The 20122-nt window shown below is 34.7% G+C and overlaps 2 protein-coding genes across 3 annotated transcripts in view; one reads left to right on the forward strand and one right to left on the reverse strand.

Moving 5' to 3' along the window:
• Window positions 1-4892, forward strand: part of LOC130818844 (uncharacterized) — a 5228-nt gene extending 336 nt beyond the window's left edge. Inside the window, exons 2-5 of one of the 2 annotated variants that reach the window (XM_057685083.1) lie at window positions 3221-3352; window positions 3432-3556; window positions 3659-3780; window positions 4197-4892. In XM_057685083.1, the coding sequence (XP_057541066.1) occupies window positions 3283-3352; window positions 3432-3556; window positions 3659-3780; window positions 4197-4497 (618 nt within the window). In that variant the 5' untranslated portion in view covers window positions 3221-3282 and the 3' untranslated portion in view covers window positions 4498-4892. The remainder of the gene's footprint in view (window positions 1-3220; window positions 3353-3431; window positions 3557-3658; window positions 3781-4196) is intronic. The other variant, XM_057685082.1, reaches the window with a different exon arrangement.
• LOC130818843 (calmodulin binding protein PICBP-like) lies at window positions 4862-8357 on the reverse strand. The gene is made up of 2 exons (XM_057685081.1): window positions 6703-8357; window positions 4862-6429 (listed from the first exon to the last, which is right to left on the reverse strand). Exons 1-2 carry the CDS (start codon window positions 7937-7939, stop codon window positions 5408-5410), a joined length of 2259 nt encoding a protein of 752 aa, XP_057541064.1. The 5' UTR covers window positions 7940-8357; the 3' UTR covers window positions 4862-5407.
• Window positions 8358-20122: the final 11765 nt, after the last annotated feature.

Below are 20122 nucleotides of genomic sequence, written 5' to 3' on the forward strand. Positions count from 1 at the left end.
GAATGATACTGAATTTTTTTATATTACTTTTTTATTTGTAATTACGCAATCAGGGTTTTAATTTTAGGTTTTTTGAATTGGGTAAATTTGGTGACATGAATTGGATCTTTGAATTTGAATTTCATGTTTGAATTAGGATTATCAATAATAATAATAATTTATTCAATGGTAATTGTATTTTTTTAAGTTATTGACATCACCTTTTTTTTTTCTGGATCAATTTTGTGAATTGGCTTGGCTATACTTGATTGTTTAGATTTCGCGAATACATGTAGAATTAGTATTGTAGTAGCTAGCCAAATGAATGATGGATTAGGGTATAAAGATTCAAACTTTATCCTAAGACACCAAAGATTGAAGCTATGAAGACTCTAGTTTGTAAAACAAATTTAATCAATGAAGTAGGAATGCAAAATGCAATAAGAACTGAATACAAAATAAACAAGACACAATGATTACAAGGTTAATTTTGATTATGAGTAGAGAAATCAATGGAGTTCTTAAAGAACTTTTACAATGGTTTATCACACTAGAAGAAGGGAACGGAGAAGTTATGCTATTTGTTTAGGGTTGGAATCAACATAGCTTTATGTGTAAGGACCTCATATATATATTAGAAATAATAACCCAATGGTTGGGACAAAAGCCCACAACACAAATAGAAATAATAGTTTGCACACCAAAGCAGAGAGTAGGTAGAGGCGAAGAGCTCATTTGAGCACATGACCACTCGTTCGAGCTCTATCCCAGATACATTTCTTGACTTTCTGGTGCTGCCTCATTCAGGGCATGGGGCACCCAGTTCTTGCCTTGTTCGAGCATAGTGGCAGTACACACAAAAAAGCTTATGACTTCACTCCTCATCATACACACCTCTTATGTTCCCATACTCCTACATGTATCATGCAGTCACCATGGTACCCTCAAGTCACCAAACTCCAACCGCCAATTTGCTGTATCTGTGATTATATTATACTATCTGTGATTATATTATACTTGCGGCCAATTGGTCACTTGTTAATTGTATTCATATTTTTTATGGCTTTGTGCATTTGAGTTGAGCATACAAATTCTTGAAATCAGTAAATTTGATATTGCATCAGACATTTGCTTCCCGTATGGTTGTTGATATTAGATGATGGGAATGGTAATTAAAATTACTTGACCAAGTTTATGAGCATGATTAATTTACTCTAGTTACTTTGTAACTTCACAAAATTAATTCTCATTCATGAAGGTAACATTAGGTGATAATGGAAAAGTGTGAAGAAAAATATTTGTTTGTAGATGAGATATTCATCTTCAGAATGATATAACACATTTCATGAAAATTAAATTATAATTTTTGCCTATTACCATAATTCAATACTAAAAACCAAATGGTCCGTTGGAGCTTGATAAAATGCGAATAAGATCGATCTGGTGCAAAAGGAGGTCATCTTGAATTGAATACTTAGAATAATGGTGACCTTTTCCCTTAATATCCACTGTATATGAAATCCATTGGTAAAAAAGTATCTAAGTCCAAACAAGTTCAAAAGAAACATCTTGAAAATTTTGAATGGTTTTGCATTACCATTGCACAATAATTATGAAATATTATTCGGATCGCTTTGTTAACCGGAGCATTGTGTTCTTCCTTTAAGGGTTTACCTCATGATTTGTGCTAATATAGCTTTTCAAATATGAAAAGTCAAAAAGGCCTCAGTTGTTTTTTTAGAAAGATGAGCAAATAAGTAAAGTGACCTTCCATGCAATTGGTTTATGGATCATTTTATAGTGACGTCACCTTGAAGTTCTTGTAATAGGGAATTTCAACTTGTTATAGTATTTAATGAAATTTTTTGTTACATTTTGCAGTTAGATTAGGCTAGTTATGAATTTCTTGGTTTAGATATTGGGGTTGTTTTGCAAATGGTTGTTGGTCGTTGTCTGTTGATTTTGTTGGTTTGTTTGACCAACTGAAAGTTTTGGTAGTTTTTGTTGGCTTCATAGCTACTTGTCTAAACCAGTTGTTTAGAAGTTTAGTAACATCCTTATGGCTTTATCAGAGGAAAAATGGGCTGACTAGCCAAAATCTATTGTGAAAGCTAGCAAAGCTCGCCCTTTCATTTTAGCTTAAATGCAAGCCATTTACCAAGCACTTTTTTTTTTCTTTTTTCTTTTTGCTTTTAACCAACCAAAAATCTAAAAGCTAAAAGCTAGTCAAATAGCCATCCTAAAATCCATTTACTAAACAACTCTGTTGTGACCTTTTGAATTAATTTTCCTTTACGGGCTTTTTTTTCTTTCTAAGAGGGCTTTCAAACTCATTTAGTAGAGTTAGCTATGTCTATTAGTCTGACTAGAGTTAGCTATTAGTCTGACTTTAAAAATTGAAGATTCTTAATGTTCCAGATCTTACATTGTCATATTTAATTTCTTAACCATTGCAAATTTATTTTTTTTGGTTTAGAGGAATCTAACCAATTTGTGTTAGCGTTCTCCTATATTTTACCCCTGTTATTCCTTACTATCATTAGGTTTTTCCTCTTCCATGATCTCTTTTTACATTAGTGAATAAAATTCTAAATTTGCAAGTAATATTGGTTTTTTTTTTATAGTGCATTTTTGAGAACCCTTATTTGTTAGTTGAACTGCAAAAAATAACTGAAGTGAGAATTTTGATCATAAGTAATAGCCTTGTCTCTATTTACTTGTCATTTTGATCTTATTGTTTTAGTACTTGAAAAAGATATGGCATTTTTCACTCAATATAATTTATAGAAGCCAATAAGGTTCCATTAGAGCAACATTGTGTTTTTCGAGTCATGTTCTAACATTGTTATTGTAAAGTGATTGATTAGTTTCAAAATTTTCAAGGATACAGTTCCTAGCAGCCATGTTTGTAAATTTTCTTGAAATGCTAATCCAAAAAAGGAAATTGTTTTTCTCTCTTGTGGTCATCATTGATGCTCTTCAGCCACTATGATTATTTATCATTTGAAGTCAATGCCCGTCTAATCACCTAGGAAAATAACTTTATGTAAAATAATTTTCTTTTAAACAAGAATGTTATCAATTGTTCTATTACCTTATTTTTGAAGGTCAAATTTTTATTTTTTTTTTCAATTTAAGTAATTAGAAGGTTGGTAAACATCTTGACTTGACTTTGTGGTCGGTTTTTATGTTTTGTGGTTGTGAATAATTTCCCTTATAATTTTACACCACTATCTTTCAGTGTTGACTTTTTTTGGGGGGTATTGACATTGAGCAGCTTGCGTGGTGGAGCGTGTAGTTCTTATGTCATCATCTTTAGTAGATGCCCCTGCTCTTGATAATGCAGAAGCTTGTGAATCATTAGTTTCCCAGAGTAAGTGACTTGTTAATATGATGTCGATGATGATTGTTGTCTGCTAGCTATGGAATCATGGAAAATGTTTGCTTGCTAGTTGCTGAGCTTCATACAGGTAGCTTATCTGATGATGGAAATTGGCTGACTGACAATGATGAGGAAGCAGATGAAGCATTATATTTAGATCGTGAAGGGAAAAGGAGGCGTGAGGAGTTTTATAATGTATAATCCATTGTTGGTTCTTCTCATTTTTTCTGGTTTCTATGTACCTTTCTTTACCTTACTTGTTTTTAATACATGATATACTTTCTAATAATTTACTAGGCTGGATACCGGGATGGTGTAGCAGCAGGAAGAAATGATGCTGCTCAAGATGGTTTTAATCAGGGTTTCAAGGAGTCGGTGATGGTCGGATACAAATGGGGCATTGTTAGGGGTCTTACCAGGTAAGACTAAAGAGCTTCAGTTGAGATAAGTTGCTTAGTCTCTTAGACGTCTAAGAAGCCATTTTCTTATTTCTTATTATCTTTCTCGTAAAATATGAATATTAATAAATAACTTGATCTTCTGAATGCCTAAGTAAATTTTTTGGTCAGTTCCTATTTCTTCATCCCCAAATTTTTTTAAATGGTTTTACTGTGGAGTATAAGTAAATAGAGAGAGAAAAGAATGTAATAGAAAGTGGAGTCAGAAGAGAAATAGACTGATGTGCTGGAGTGAAAAGAGTGCAACATATCATATAATTTGTTGTCTCGTTCAAAAAAATTCCGAGTTTAAGATAGTAATTCGTAAAACTATTGAAGGCAACAATAAAAATAGGTCTTGGATATTGACTATCTTTTTCTCTACAACCTTGGTGTAGTGCCTTCACTCATATCCCGAAAGACCTGCAGCTGAAACTTGTTGAATCTGAAGATACGAGGGAAAATTTTCTGAACTTGAGTGAGGCTGTGAATTCCATTGGAAATGAAGATGCGTTAAAACTCTTTAATGATGGAATCCAACGAGGGGCATCAGCTGAAAGAAGCAAAATTATTGAATCGGAAGCTTCTACTCGTCCTAGTGGTTCTGAACATAGTGGTCTGGAGAGTTACTTTGGTAAAATGGACTTACTCCTCAATGAGTCAGTACAACTGAAAGTAAACAAATACAGGGTGCCTTAAATTGGGATTGAGAAGTGGGTATTGCATTATAAGAGCTGAAAGTGGCAAGAGAATATCTTTTGCACTGCGTTGTAATGGAAATGTCCATATTTAAGGGTTTCTGGGCATACATTTTCCAGCTTATTACATGATAGGAAGCTTCCATTTTCTTGGTGCATGTCTAATTTCCCCCTCTTTGGGGTAAGAGGACACTAGACATCATATAGTTTAGAGCGTTCGCTTCCCAAATAGGTAATATGTAGCTTATACTATGGAGAGAGTTTTAGCATTACATAGATTACTTGTAGTAAACAAGAATGATGTAAAGATACAATATCACATCTACCCAGCTTCGCTTTGACAGTTGAATGTACTATTTTGGATGTTTAAAAACAAATGTTACCTCTACTTTCTAATTTGATTTCTCAAGATGCCATTCATTGGACAGAAGCAATATAGAAATTGATCCAATCATATTATAGAGGTTTTTTTAGCAGATTAACGCTATAAACAACTGATGCCTTCTATGCTTGTTCTCTCATTAGTGCAAGACTATGCTATGTGTCTAGCTTGGTTGCTTGCTTGAAACAAGCAACATGTATAACAAAAATCTAAATCTCAGAAGAAGCTCGTAGAGGAGTTAGACAACTTAAAAAGAAAGCCTTTCACACAAATCTATCACATACAAGCTACAATAACAAACTTGAATTTGCTGCAGCATCCCAGGATTGGTAGATGCATTGCAGCTCCATATACAGACAATGTTTAGACATTGCAAGTTAAAATACTAATTGTGGTAGCCACTACTACATGACTATGTCCTTTAGCAACATATGCTTAAGCATCATAAACAAAGTGGAGGAAAATGCTAATAATTTAGTTAAAGAGTGCTCTAATTAGGTAGCTCTCCAGTAAGCTTCAGAAAGGCTGATTAGCTGCAAGCTTGAATAGATTTTACATAGGTGAAATTTGCTGAATTTCTCCTAAACTCATGCTTGAGTTCTGGCAACACTGCGTCAAAGGCTTCAACCAGTAATGCCACCTTCTTCTTTCTTGCTGGAGCAAGTTGGTTCAATGTTTTCTGCAGAGCATAATCAAGCATCCACTCCTCAGCATTTTTCCTTGCATCCATCTCTTGGTGCTTCAAATCCACCTTCTCTGCTTCTGGGTCAGGTTCAATGTCTAGAAAGTTTGGTTCTCGTGGGTTGAATTCTTTCTTTTTCTCAACATCCTCATCTGCTTTCTTCCATCTCATCCCTCTTTTTATTCTGTTGCAGCTGTTGACAAGATCCTGATTAGAATCAGATTCCCCACTGTGGGAAGTGTTTTTGCTGGCGTTTTGCTTTTTGTTTATGGCTGCTGGTGGTGCTTCTGCTGCTTCTGTTGCATTGAAGTTTTCCATGTCTGATTGTTCTGCTTCAACATTATCCTGAATTGAGCGAAGTTTGATCTCACTGGAATCACTTCCACCTTCTGATTTTGGTGTACTTTTACTGACACAAGTCACACCTTCACTCTGATCAGTACCACCTTGATTGTCATCATTGGCATTGCAACTTCCCCCTTTTAGACCTGAAGTTTCCAAATTTTTAGCTATTTCTGGTACTTTGCTCATTTCTTCATTTGCCTCCATTTCTTCCATGACAAATTCAGCAGCATTTTCTTCTCTGAGGGTTTCTCCTGTTACATTGTTGTCTTCGGTTGCTGTATCACTATCTGACACAAATGATTCCTCGTAGGAATCAAGGTCTCCACATTGAACTTCTGTAATTTCTTTTATGAGATCAAAGGAAATTTCATCATGTTCATCTGTGGACTCATATTCAAGCATTGCAGCATTAATAGTTGCTTCATTTGCCAGGATGTAATTACCTTCAGCCACCTCATTATCTGGTAACGAATAAATTTCATTATTCTCCTCTGCCATGGCTGGCTGTTCTATTTCCTTTTCACCTGAAATAATCCATGATTATCGATTTGAAGAATAGATCATTTACAACAATCTATATGCAACTTTGAGACTCGAACTTCAAACTCTGAACCCAAGTTCTTTTCATCGTAAGCATTTTTTTACTCTTATATCTGCCAATATAGATCTAACTTTCTATGTTTGTGTTCCAAAATTATCAAGCATCTTTAAGAGACTGGAATAGTGCATCTGTACATGTGTAGGAAACTGTAAACTCAGGAAGCCTATGGTGAACAATTATGGAACAAAGAGATTACCTATTTGGGTGGAGTCATTATCATTTGAAGAATCAGCATCACTAAAACATGCAAACTCGGCGATTTCATCATGAAAATATGATGGGTAGTTGTCGAACTCTTCCAAATACCCGCTAAAACCTTTCCTTATCTCAAATCCAAGTATATCTTGATCATTTGTATTGTCGCATTCAGTCAAGATTTTTCCATTACCACTGATGATATGTATTTGCCCTTCTTCCCACTCTATGTCCAAGTTTTCACAGAATTCATCTAAACCGACACCTGGGAAGCTCTCCTCCTCCATATCTTTTCCAAATGATGAATGATTCTGAATAGAAGTAGGTGAATAACCTTCTTTATGAATGATATTCATATCTGAAAAATTGCTGTCTTCACTTTGATCCACCTCATACTGAAAGTCAATATTGGAGGATGGTCCATCTGATAAGCTCTCAGAGACCTGTGTAGCAACTTCCTTATCTGGAACATAGATTTCAACAAAGAAATTCTCATCTTGGTCTGCTGCTTCTCTGATTACACACTCGGAATGCTTCCCCTTGCGAGGGGAAAGAACTTCCGGTCTACTAACCTTGTTACCCTTGAGCACCCTCCGTCTTGAACACAGGAAACGCTTCAAAGGAGGTGCAGACTTATGGTGATGACCATTGAGGGAACAATAGTTATAAGGGCATACTCTGAATACCGAGTTTCCTTCAGCTTCAGTTGCACCAGGCTTGAGTTCAAGGTAAGCAGGAAACTTGGAATCTTTTAAGGTTGATGAACAGGTTGATATTCTTGTGTGCTTAAAGCTAGGGGACTTTGTTAAGGTTCTTACTTTCTCTAAACTTGATGTTTTGGTTGATGTTTTTAAGATGCTTGAAACCCTACTCACCTTAGCATTCTTCTCCATTCTTGCCTCTGAACTGCTTGTACTCTTCATGTAATTAGGATAGCTGCAAGGAGTTTTACATGGTGATAATGGCTTCTTGGGGCTTGGTGTAACAAGAGGAGGTGGTTCTCCGGGTTGCCGAGGTGCTTTATGGCTTTCAGGTAACGAACAAAGACTGATCTCAACATCTGATCGTTTGATCGATCGAGATTTCTTCATTCTTTTAACCTTCAAATCAGCTCCTTTGGTCTTATAATCATTGTTTTGGAGGGAGGTCTTGGTGTTGCCCTGCCTCTTCTCTATTTTAAGGGTACTATCATAAACATGGATACCAAGTTTATTGTTTGCCACTTTTCTTTGCACCATTTTTGTCAAACCAAGAAATCCTGTTTTTGGGGATTTGGGTTTTGGCCTTTTGGGTTTTGGATTTTTGGTGTGCTTGAGGAAGGAAGTTCTTTGAAGGCAAGAAAAGGGAAAGTAGTTCTATATTGCTTGTATTTGCTATTAACCAAGAAAATAATATTTTTTTTTTTTAAAAAAAAGGAGATTTCCAAGTTTTTAGTTGGTTATTTTAGTTTGGAGTCGGTGACCTTTTTGGCCTTATTTCAACTGATTTATGTAATCTAAGGTGTCAATTTTGAAAGAATGTGCCGACCATTCTTATTGGAGTGCTTTATTTCTTTCCAAAGGTGGCCATCAATAATAATGCTCTTTATTATGCACTTAAAAATGCAGATTTTTGGGAACCTTTGTCTTTCTGGATTTTTTTGTAATTTTAATTAGGTGGGTATATACATTAAGTAATGGTGAGAATTGGGTTTTGTCTAAATTATAAATAAATGAAAAAAAATTATGAACAACTGATCACATCATTATCCTCATCTCTCATATTCTCATACTCTTAAAACTCTCTATAACAAAACAATAATAATCATAATAATCATAATAAATAATTATATCATTATCCTTCTTTAAGCATTTTATTTTATTTACATTTTTCACTTCTCATACACTTCTTTTTATCTTTCATACAGGAGCAGACTTATATTGGCCCCTAAGTGGCACATGCATTAGGGATATTCACTATGTTTTCTCCCATTCTCCCTAATCTTTACTCACATTAAAACCCTAAAACTTCCACAACCTACCGGTCACATGGACACCTACTATCAATGTCTGTCTCGCTAGTCGCCATTCTCCCTAACCCTAATCTTATCGCAGATTCGCAATTGCATACCACACTCTATTGTCGTTCACTGGTGCTGGCTGAATGGCTTCTGACTTGTTGTGGTGCTCCGCATGCTGACTGTCGTAGAAACATGTAGGGACCACAAGAATAAAATATTGAAATTTTATAAAAATGTAAGGATAATTTTGTCCAATAAAATTAAGAGTTATATATAAATAAAATTATTTGATGAAAATATAAAAAATTTACATAGAAATAACAAATAAAACTATAAAAAATGATAAATGAGAACATTATTTAACAAAAGAGACAGTAATATTTACATGACAATGGGAGCGGGAGAGAGGAGCGGTTGTTTGGGGTTGGTGAAAAATGATTGAATGCGTGAATCAAAGCTTTAATTTAAAAGAAAAAAAATAAATAAATAAGGGTTTCACCTTTTGGACCAAGTCACTAAACCACGAGGATCCATAAAGCCAGAAAAATTTGCTTTTTATCATCATCTTCATCATCCTTTTGAAGTTTAACCCCTCTTGTTTAGACAGTCTCATTCTAAGACGATATCATATAAAAAGTTTATGATACTAAAAGTTTTTATTATTAAAATATTTAATCTAAGTATGAAACACACATCACGGTGAGACTGTCTTATACAAGAATTTGAGTTTTAAAGTTTTTTTTTAATACAGTAGTACTTTTATTTTTTGGATGGAGCAATGACCTATTTCTTCATTTAGTAATACTTTTTTATTGGAAAGGTCTTCATTTAGTAATACTCTTAGTGCACGAAAATATCATCATCATTATATCCAATATATCTCGTCCATAGAAAAATATATACTCATGAATTCAAGAAATAAATTTGTGTACATGGTTCCCTCCTATTCTAATAAAATAGAAGTCTCTAATTATGATTGGTCAAATATTATAAAAAGTGATATTATAAAAATCTACATTAAAATGAATTAAATATTCCTATTATGAACTGGAGACAATTAATTATGTCTTTAAGTCAGAGTTAGTGAGGTAATTGCCTCATGAGAGATTTATTGGTGTATAGGTTTTTTTTTTCTATCTTGTCTTTCTTGCAATAAGACCACCTAGATGTTTTACTTCTTGTATAAGTAACAAGGGTTAGGAAGGCCAAAGTGATTCTTTGGGGATCTTTTTTGACGCCAAAGTCAATGAGAGTTCCAAATGATTGCCTAATAAACTCTTGTCCAAATGCATAGTGACTCTTAGCATTCAGAGTTTATATTAGGTTTTTTTTATGTGGCTGAGGCCTAAATTAAGTGATAAAATTCTTCATTTCTCGTGTAGAATAAATGTGTTTGCAATATTCAAATGAATGATTGGAACTTAATTAAATGCAATTGGTCAAATGTTGCATTGCTTGAAATTCAATAAATATTTTATAGTGCAATGCTTGAACTATTGAAGATTAGATACCTGGAAAACAATGTCATTATGGGGTATTTATGTCTTATCATTTGAAGTTCCGAGGAATGTTTCAAATGTCCTTCTAACTGTAATGTTATCAATCACTAGACACCATCCTTGTAGAGTCAGCTGCATACCATGATGTGGCAACTTCTCATTGGTCGCACTGTCAACTCGGAGATTTTGGAAACCTGGGGCTAAATATTAAGTACGGGTCCTTAATTATTAAATATATTATTATAGACTCTTTACTAAATGTTAAAGCATCGTTTTCTAATTTTTTGGATGGGCCTCAAGGACAGGCCCTCTTGCCAGTGTTGTTTCAGGCATTTTATAGGCGCTAGGCAAACAGAATTAAATAGGTCTTCTCTATAGAAAACCAATTCTAAACTTTTAACATGTGTTTGGCAAAATATCAAAAATAAATCGTACATATTATAATTATCATTATAAATGTAGCTTAGAAGGGTTATATACTTAACATAAAGTGCAAATTTTTTTAATTGTCAACTTCATTAACTAAAAATTTCAAATATTAGGGTATTTTCTAGCTTTGGGCTCTAGGTAAATGCCTACCTTGCTTAGGGTCAGAAACAACCCTAGTCACACATCGGTGCATTAAATACAAGTAGCATCTTTTCTTTCTTTTGAGGGCTAGTGCGTGATTTATCAGAAAAAAGGTATCCTTTAATCTTACCACTTGAGTGACTTAGGTACAATAACAATACTATTTTGTTCAGCTTGCAATTAAAGCATTGTTCTAATTGTTATTTTTTTAGCAGTCCTTCCTTGTTTCCTAAACCTTAATCTTAATCTTTTAATAAGTATATATATACTTCAACCAACTATTTGCAATTAATTTATGGCTTCAAGATTCTTCCATTGCTCACGAGTATTTTCTCGACCAGGTTTCGTAAGTCGTAGTAACAAACTTTATAAAAACTTGGCATGCACTACTTGATATAGAATAATCACAACTTGACTTCATGGGTGTCTGAGGATGGCAACCCCATCAAAAACATTGAAAAAATTTGTTGTTACCTAGGATTGAACTCGCGTCCAATTTGAGCGTAAATACACATTCCAATTTCCAAGCACTAAAGACTACTAAGATAATTGCGTTTTTGAGAGGCAATGCGTTTTTAGAGACAATACCTTTACGATCATCTCTAATTGAGCTGACTCATTACATATTTTTTTTTAAAAAAAGGAAAATGTAGAGTAAGTACCACACGCTTAGTCGGTGGGGTTTTAAGATACCTTAAGCAGGTATTTAAGATATTATAAATAAGTATTAAGAATGAAGTAAGTAAGTATTTAGCGAATGTAAGTAGGCATTAAGGACACTGTAAATAGGCATTTAAGGATACTATAAGTAAGTATTAAGGACATTGTAAGTAGGATTTAAAGATTCGGCAAGTAGGCATTAGGAATAATCTAATTAGGCATTAAGGATATTATAAAAGAAACAGTAAGCGGGCATTATGGATATTGTAATTAGATATTAAGGATACGGTAAATAGGCATTAACAATGATATAAGTAGATGTTAGATACTGTTAGTAGGCTTTTATAGATATTATAAGTAGGCATTAAAGATATTATAAATAGACATTCAGGATAAGGTAAGTAGACATTAAGTATATGATAAGTAGACATTAATCTTTAATGGAATGGGCCTGAGTGATGTCACTCAGAAGACCAACTGTTGCGTTTTACTTGTCAGAGTAAGCGAACATGTATTTATAACATATGTTCACTCTAGTGCAAAGCCGTATTACGCCCGGGGCGGGTGGGCAAAGGCCTAGGGCCCCATATTTCAGAAATTATATAAGTTTAAATTTATATTAAAATATTAAAAAAAAAAAATTTAAAAATTAAAGAATTAAGAGTGATAGTGGAATATTATTGGCATGTAATGTTCAGGATCATTGAATTAAAGGATTGCAATTTGGGAGAGCTTGGTACTCAGTATTTAAGAATCAGGTTATATTGCTCCATTTTGATTTTACTTATATTATTAATCAGTCTGTCTTGTATGAAACCATCTCACAGGGAGACGACCTCAAAACAAGAAATGCATAAGCTAAAAGTTTCTATTATTAGGCTATTTAATCCAAGTATGAGGCATGGTGAGACCGTCTCATACAAGAATTTATGACTAATATATTATAATAATATTGCCACGAAAATATACATCTTGTTGTGAAAAAAAAAAAACAAATTCAATAAATATAAAATCACAGAATAATTTAGCTTTTCATGGATCCAGTGAAAAACATTATAAGGATAGTAATGAAAATTTTTTAGCGATAAGGGCCCCTATTTCTAATTTCTCCCCTAGGCCACAGAAAGTTCAGAAACTGGCCTGCTCTTGTGCATTATACCTTAAATGCACGCCACTTGAAATTTTTAAAACACTACATGTATTATACTCCTTTCAAGTTTGATAAGTTTTTCCATTTGATTTTTTTACACTATTCAACGATCACTCTTAATTTGTATTTTATTTTTAATTTAGTTGTTACAATATAATCAAGTGAAATATTATTTAATTCTTCTAAATGTAAATTTTATTAATATCATTTTTAAAATTTTTAATTATGCACAATTAGAAATATTTTGCATTGAATTAATGCATCAAATAAAGTGTAAAAACCAAATGAGACAATAAGAGTGAATCTTATTATTTTTATAATTTTTAATCATGCACAACTTAATGATATTTAAAATTGAAGTAGTGCATTAGACAAAGTGTAAAAACCAAATGAGACAATTAATGTGAATTGGAAAGAGTATAAAATAAAAACATATTCAATAAGTTATAATAATAAGTTTATTTCAGTAAAAAAAAATAGATAAAACCTAAGATTGGGCTTTTGCAAATCAGTCGATAAAACAATCAAGTGCATATTTTTGTTAGATTCAAGATGCTTTCTTTATTTTCATATACGATAACGGCTAACAAGTTAGTGGAGTTTTACTTTATTTTTTTATGTTCTATATGCGTCATTCTATCTCATGCTTAATCGATTTGATGCAAAAATTAAATTTTAATTTTATCGTGCTTTAAAGTACATATTTAATAATATTGTGCAATCACTTTCCTAGAATTTTGGTTCCGCCTCTGTTCATGATTCAAATTGAAATTACTTAACAATAATGACAAAACAAAATCAATAAATAGGAGAAAGTAGATTTAATCCAAGGAAGAACAATAAATGGATGATGATCAATTCAAATAACCTTCATTGATAAGCTTCAATAATAATCATATATACCTAATACACTCTTCACTCTTGGAGTAAACAAATTTGGATGTTTGAGAATGAAAATTTTAATATAGGATTGAAAGTCCAGATTGCTATAAAGAACTTATAGGAAAAGTATCTAAAATAAGTAAGCACTAAGGAAATTTTAGAATAATAGTAATTTGATGTGTAAAGAGATGCTTTCTGATGGTTCTTTCATTTTTTAAGCTCCAATCAGATGGCAAGTAGTGGTGGTGCCTTATAATTGCAGAGTAGAGAGCGTATAAAGGAATAGGTGATATGGTCCTACGCAATAGTTTGTAAAATCGATAATCTCTTTGACCGCCAAACTACATGACCTATTCATGTCTTCTTAGCAGAAGTGGAGCTGCAATTCGATCACTTGACTAGAGGCACTTAGGTTGTTTTGTTCGAGCAACCTCTAAATCATGTCTTCTTGGTTTCTGAAAACCAAGCCCTATATAGTCGAGCCGTCTTGGCTCAACCTTATTCTTATTTTGATCGAGTGGGCTTAGAATAGCTTGCTTTGACACCTTCTCGGCTTACTTTCTTGACTATGCTCATCAGGACTTCGTTTCCTTGAGCCTCTGGGTTATGTGAGTAGCGTATGTGCCAAACAACGTATTCAATTTGTGTTTGTATTGAAGAAAAGATTAAGCGAAAATTAAGATAGGTTTAGGGTGAATACTGTGTTTGTATTACCTTTCATGAATATTACAACTCTAATTTATACATTGTTAGGAGATAACCAATGAAACAACTAATCTAGGAAACAGTATATTACCCTAATATTACAAGATAATTAAGGTAATAAAATATTATGAGAATAAACTAAAATATACACGTATATTTTGACACTCCCCTAACTTTGATAAAGTACTCTTAAAGACTTCGGCTGTAATAACTTTTGTGAGAATGTTAGCTAGTTGATCCTCAGATTTCACGTGTGGGATGCTTGATGATTTTCTTCTCGAGTTTCTCCTTTATGAAGTGTCTATCAATCTCCACATGTTTTGTTCGATCGTGTAGAACTGGGTTCTTTGAGATATTGATAGTTGTTTGGTTGTCACAGAATAATTTTCATGTTTTTGTTGGTGGAAAGTTCAGTTCACATAAGAGTTTTTTGAGCCATTGTATCTCCGTTATCCCTTTGGCCACACCTCTGAATTCTGCCTTAGCACTTGATAGTGCCACTATTTTCTACTTCTTGCTTCTCCAAGTAACCAAATTTCCTCCTACGAGAGTGAAGTATCCAGAACTTGATTTCCTACTATCTCGATCACCTGCCCAGTCAGCATCTGTATAAGCTATGAGGTCTAGGTGACCATTCTTTCCAAAGAAGACCCCTCTATCACTTGTACCCTTCAGGTATCTCAAATTTCTTATGACAGCGGTATCTGAGGTAGATGCATGAATCGACTCACAACTCCAACTGCATATGAGATATCAGGTCTAGTATGAGACAAGTAGACGAGTTTCCCTACCAATTTCTGGTACTTCTCTTTGTCAGCTGGTTCTTCCCCTTGTATTGTTTGAAGTCTATGATTGGCTACGATTGGTGGTTCAACTGGTTTACAGTCAAGCATCCCAATTTTAGCTAGAAGATCCAGAATGTATTTCTTTTGCTTAATGAAGATCGCCTTTCTCGGCCAGAACTCCTCAATCCCAATAAAATATTTCAAGTTCCCCAGATCCTTCATTTCAAACTCCATGAACAATTTCTTCTTAAGGCCACTGATTTCTTCTTCATAATTCCCAATTATGACAATATCATCGACATGAATAATCAAGCACGTGATCTGATTGTTTCCTTTCTTCAAGAACAGTGTGTGATCAGAATTACTTTGCTTATACCCAAACTTTATTGTGAATATCCATTTAAAACCCATAGTTCTCTTCCCTTTGGGTAGCATACATTTAACCCATGTACTATTCTTCTTAAGGGCTGAGATCTCATCTTTCATTGCTTCTCGCCAATTCGAATCTTGGAGGGCCTCTTCAGTATTGCGAGGAATGGAGCTTGAGTATAAAGAGGCTATGAAGGCAACTGTTGTCTGTGCCAAATTACCAATATCATCTTGGTTGATAGGGTATCGAGACCTCTGTGCTTCAAAATCTGGATCATACCTCCTAGGGGGAATGCCCCTTGTACTTTTAGGAGGTAATTCATATCTGCATGATGACTCAACAACACTGGATACATCATTACAAGCATCATTTAAGGATTCAGGTTCAGTTAATACCTCTTGAGAATCAGGGATTACTTCTTGTTCATTAGATGCATCAGACAAGGAAGGGGAAGCCTGAGGAGAAGGAGGCACTATGTCTTCAGTGGCAATGTCGGTGGGATTACTTACTTGCTATTTGGGGTCCAGATCAATAGTTATAGGATGTATAAGCCAGCTCAAGTCATCACATATAGTCTCCCCTTAAGGACGGAGCTGGGGTAAAAATAAGAGTTCTCAAAAAAGTCACAACCCATAGTGGTGTAGAGTTTATTCTGAATTGGATCAAAGCAACGATATCCCTTTTGATTGACATCATAGCCCACAAAAACACACTTAACAGCACGGGGTTCAAGTTTGTTTCTAGTAGGTTTGGCTAGATGAACATAGACTACACAACCAAAGACCCGGGAGGGGGGGGGTAAGGAGTTAAAAGATGGGATGGTAGTATAGCTATGGAGGGTTTCAAGAGGGGTTTTGAATTTGAGTGATTTAGTGGATAGTCGGTTAGTTAGGTATGTGGCAAATGCAACTGCTCTGGCCAGAAGTAGGATTGAACATGGGCTTCAAACATAAGGGCTCGACTGATTTTAAGGAGTACGATTTTTTCGTTCAGCGACTCTGTTTTGTTATGGTGTATGTGGACAAGAAGTTTGGTGAATAAGACCATGGGTATTAAAAAAGTTTTCCAAGTCTAGAACTGATGATCAGGGGACCCATGAGCAAGCAAAGTATAACCCTTCTGAATCGCCTCATCCACATAGTACAGACCTCCTCGTCAGTACTACACCCGATAATCTTCCCTGTCTCAGCATCCTGCACCACACACCAGACAAAGACGTAAGCACAGTATAGTTAAGTTTCCTAGTCAATTGACAAATAGATAGCAGTTTATGAGACAAGTTAGGAATTAAGAGACAATTTTTTTTATTTTAGAGATGAAGAGATAGTAACAAGCCCAGATTGATCAACATCCACAAACTCCCCATTGGCCGTTTGAATATAAATACGAGTTTTTGGGTTGGTAGATAAAAGATCACGAGGGTCAAATGTTATAGTATCTGTGGCCCCGCAATCAAATATCCACCGGGAAGAAATGGGTTTACAAAAGAAACCAAAATTATGGGTCACGTGTGATGGGTTATTTAAATGGGTATTGGGTTTATTAGGCCTCATAAAACCGGATGATTTTTTCTTATGACCTTCAACACTCCACCTTGATAAGCAATCCTACAACCATTCTTGTCTAAAGCACCCAATGAAATCAAGTTCTTCTTTAACTCGGGGACATGCTTAACATCGGACAAAGTTCTCACCATACCATCAAACAGTTTTATTTGAATACTCCCAACACCGACAATCTTGCAAGTTGCATTATTGCCCATAGTGACATTCCCTCCATCTACCTTTTCATAGGTAGTGAATAGTCCCTTGTTGGGTGTCATATGGAAAGAACACCCGGAATCAAGAATCCATTCATTCTCACCCACCATCATCGCTATCATTCACATAGCTGGCCTCGGCACTACTAGAGCCCTCCTTAGACCTTTCCTCATCATTGGAAGGCTTCTTTTTTCACTTCCAACAATCTTTCTTGCTGTAACCCTTAAGCTTGCAATAGTTGCAAGTTTTGTTTTTGTTTGAACTTCTAGACTTTGACCTACTTTTACCTTTGCTACCACTACCATAAGTAGAACCCTTATCATTGGCTATACCCCTCACATACAAGCCATCATTTGAGGTACTAGATGACTTACTTGACAATTGTGTATCTATCAAGTGCCTTTGGGTCAACGCATTTTTAACATCATTACTACTCAAATTGTCTCTACCATAGAGCAAGGTCTCCCTAAAGTGCTTGTAAGAAGGTGGTAATGAACACAACAAGTAAATAGTCAAATCCTCATCATCAAGTTTAACATGCATCAATATTTTGCAAGTCCATGACAATGGAATAAAATTCATCAAGATGGGGTTTAAGGGATTTACCTTCCTTCAATCGGAGATCGTAGAGTCTACTCTTCAAGAGTAGCCAGTTGGTCACGCTCTTTGCCATATAAAGAGACTCCAACTTCTTCTATATCCCTTTAGAGGTAGTCTCCTTCACAAGTTCTCTCAAAACTTCATTTGAGAGACATAGCTGAATAGCCGATAGAGCCTAAGCATTCATTTCTTCCCATTTTTCTTCACTTACTCCAATGGGTTTCTTGTCTCACCTTCAAGAGCCTTGTGCACCCCATTTTGTATCAAGATTGCCTTCATCTTGACTTGCCACAAGCCAAAGTTTACACTCCTATCAAACTTCTCAATATCCAGCTTCATTGAAGACATGTTTCCATAAGTTTTGCACTCTTGAACACTCCCAAACACCAACAAAAGCCTTAAGTTCTGATACCAATTGATAAAACAAACACACTAGGGTCTAAAGTATCAATCTTTATCCCTAGAATACACCCAAGACCAATGGCAAGGGTGTTCAATGCAAGTAAACAACACTTCAATAATAAGCAATGAGAAACAATAAGACAAAAGATTTACGAGGTTCACCCCAATGTGGGCTACGTCCTCGGTGGTGGTTAGTTGCTTGATTATGTGAAGAAACAATGGAGTTCTCAAGATTTCTTACAAAGAAGTATTACACTTGGAGAAGATAAAGAAGATGGGTTTGTGTTTAGCTAGGGTTTGAATCAACATTAAAGTGAGTATATGAGACTCCTATTTATAGTAGTAGCCGTATACCAATTGGGTAAAGGCCCACATTAAAACATTCCCGTAAAACTTATCACGCAAGAAAACAGAGTGCATTCTGAACCCTCGCTCGACCGGTCGAGCAAAATGGCCTTGGTCGAGCGGTTTTTATTCCAGTCGAGCAGCAGATCAGAATGCTCACTGATCTGTTCGAGCCAACTGAGTCGATCGAGCATTCCACAGTGTGGGTCGAGCGGCTCATTAGAAAGTCTATAATGACTCCCACATCATCATACACACATCCACACACCACCAACCTCATCATACACCATTGGTGTACTCAAAGTCACACCAAAACTCCAACACAACTGTTAGGAGATAACTAAGTAAACAACTAATCTAGAAAACAGAATATTACCCTAATATTACAAGATAACTAAGGTAATAAAATATTATGAAAATAAACTAAAATAAATTTTATTTGGAACAAACAAAAACACCAAAACACTTAACCAAGCGTACCATCTTAATAAATAATAACAACAAGCACAATTGACAATTGCACAAAATCTCAACCTAAATGAGTCAAATAACAATGGTAAAAATATGAATAAAATATTCTAACAAATCCTTCCCACATTTGAAAGATTTGATAGGAAATTCAATAATCTTCCCTTTTGTTTCTCTTCCTCACCTTTCTAAAATGTTATTCAAATATAATATTAGTTTTATTTTTCTGGATATTAACCTTGATCCCTCAAACTTATCACCCCAAATTCAATATTGTTTGAGCTTAAGAAATGTGTTTGTATTATTTTATTTAGTCGTAATTGTGTGTAAATATATATACAGAAAAACAATTCGATTATTTAAGTTATATCTTAAAATAACTATTTGACCCACTTGCCTTACCGCTGCCTTTTTCCTCTGTTTTTATTATATGCTCAATACACCAGTCCTATCCATTACTTGTTCATGCTATTTTCTCTGATTTCTCTAGCTTAAGATGACTCCATCTCACAACATTTAAGTAGAATTTGCATATAACAATTGATTTAAGTAAAAAGCTAACAATTCATTTATTCATAAACAAGGAAGAAGACATGATTCACAAAGTTGCAAACTACAATCACTAATCAAATACAAAGAAATTACAAAGCACTTCACATGAAAGCTAAACAACAATATAATAATCCTGAGGCCGAGAGTTTAATCAAAATAAAAAAAAACAAAACCTAAGATTTAGAAATGAACTAAAAATCTTGTGAAATAACAAAATTGGAAAGATGATCAACAAGTTGACGTTGTTTGTTAAGATATTGAGTTTTAACTTTACTAAATGGCGAATTTGGAGATTTATTCAACCTCTTTACGACATGTTTATTGATCTCCTTCTTTTTCTCTTCATTATCTTCAAATGTTGCGGGTGAAGAAGGGTGGTTCACATTATCGTCGTTGTCGTTGCAGTCGCAGTAATAATGCAAGTCGTCGAGGTAAACGACAATTTCGCGGTTGCGATTATGTACACGACGACGCTCTTTAGGGTGATCCTTCTGCTTGTGGTGCGGTCGGTTTGCTTGCTTCTCTGGATCTCTGATTGACCTTATTGCCATCTTGCTGCTTTCAATCAGACTTTGAAAAGATTTTTGTATAACAAATTTGAATTAAGTTTTGGGTATTTATAGTGGATAGATGATTTTGGGGTTGTGCTTGGCTTGTGCATCACGTAAATTGTG

Source organism: Amaranthus tricolor, chromosome 7, assembly GCF_026212465.1.
Source record: "Amaranthus tricolor cultivar Red isolate AtriRed21 chromosome 7, ASM2621246v1, whole genome shotgun sequence".
NCBI lineage: Eukaryota > Viridiplantae > Streptophyta > Magnoliopsida > Caryophyllales > Amaranthaceae > Amaranthus > Amaranthus tricolor.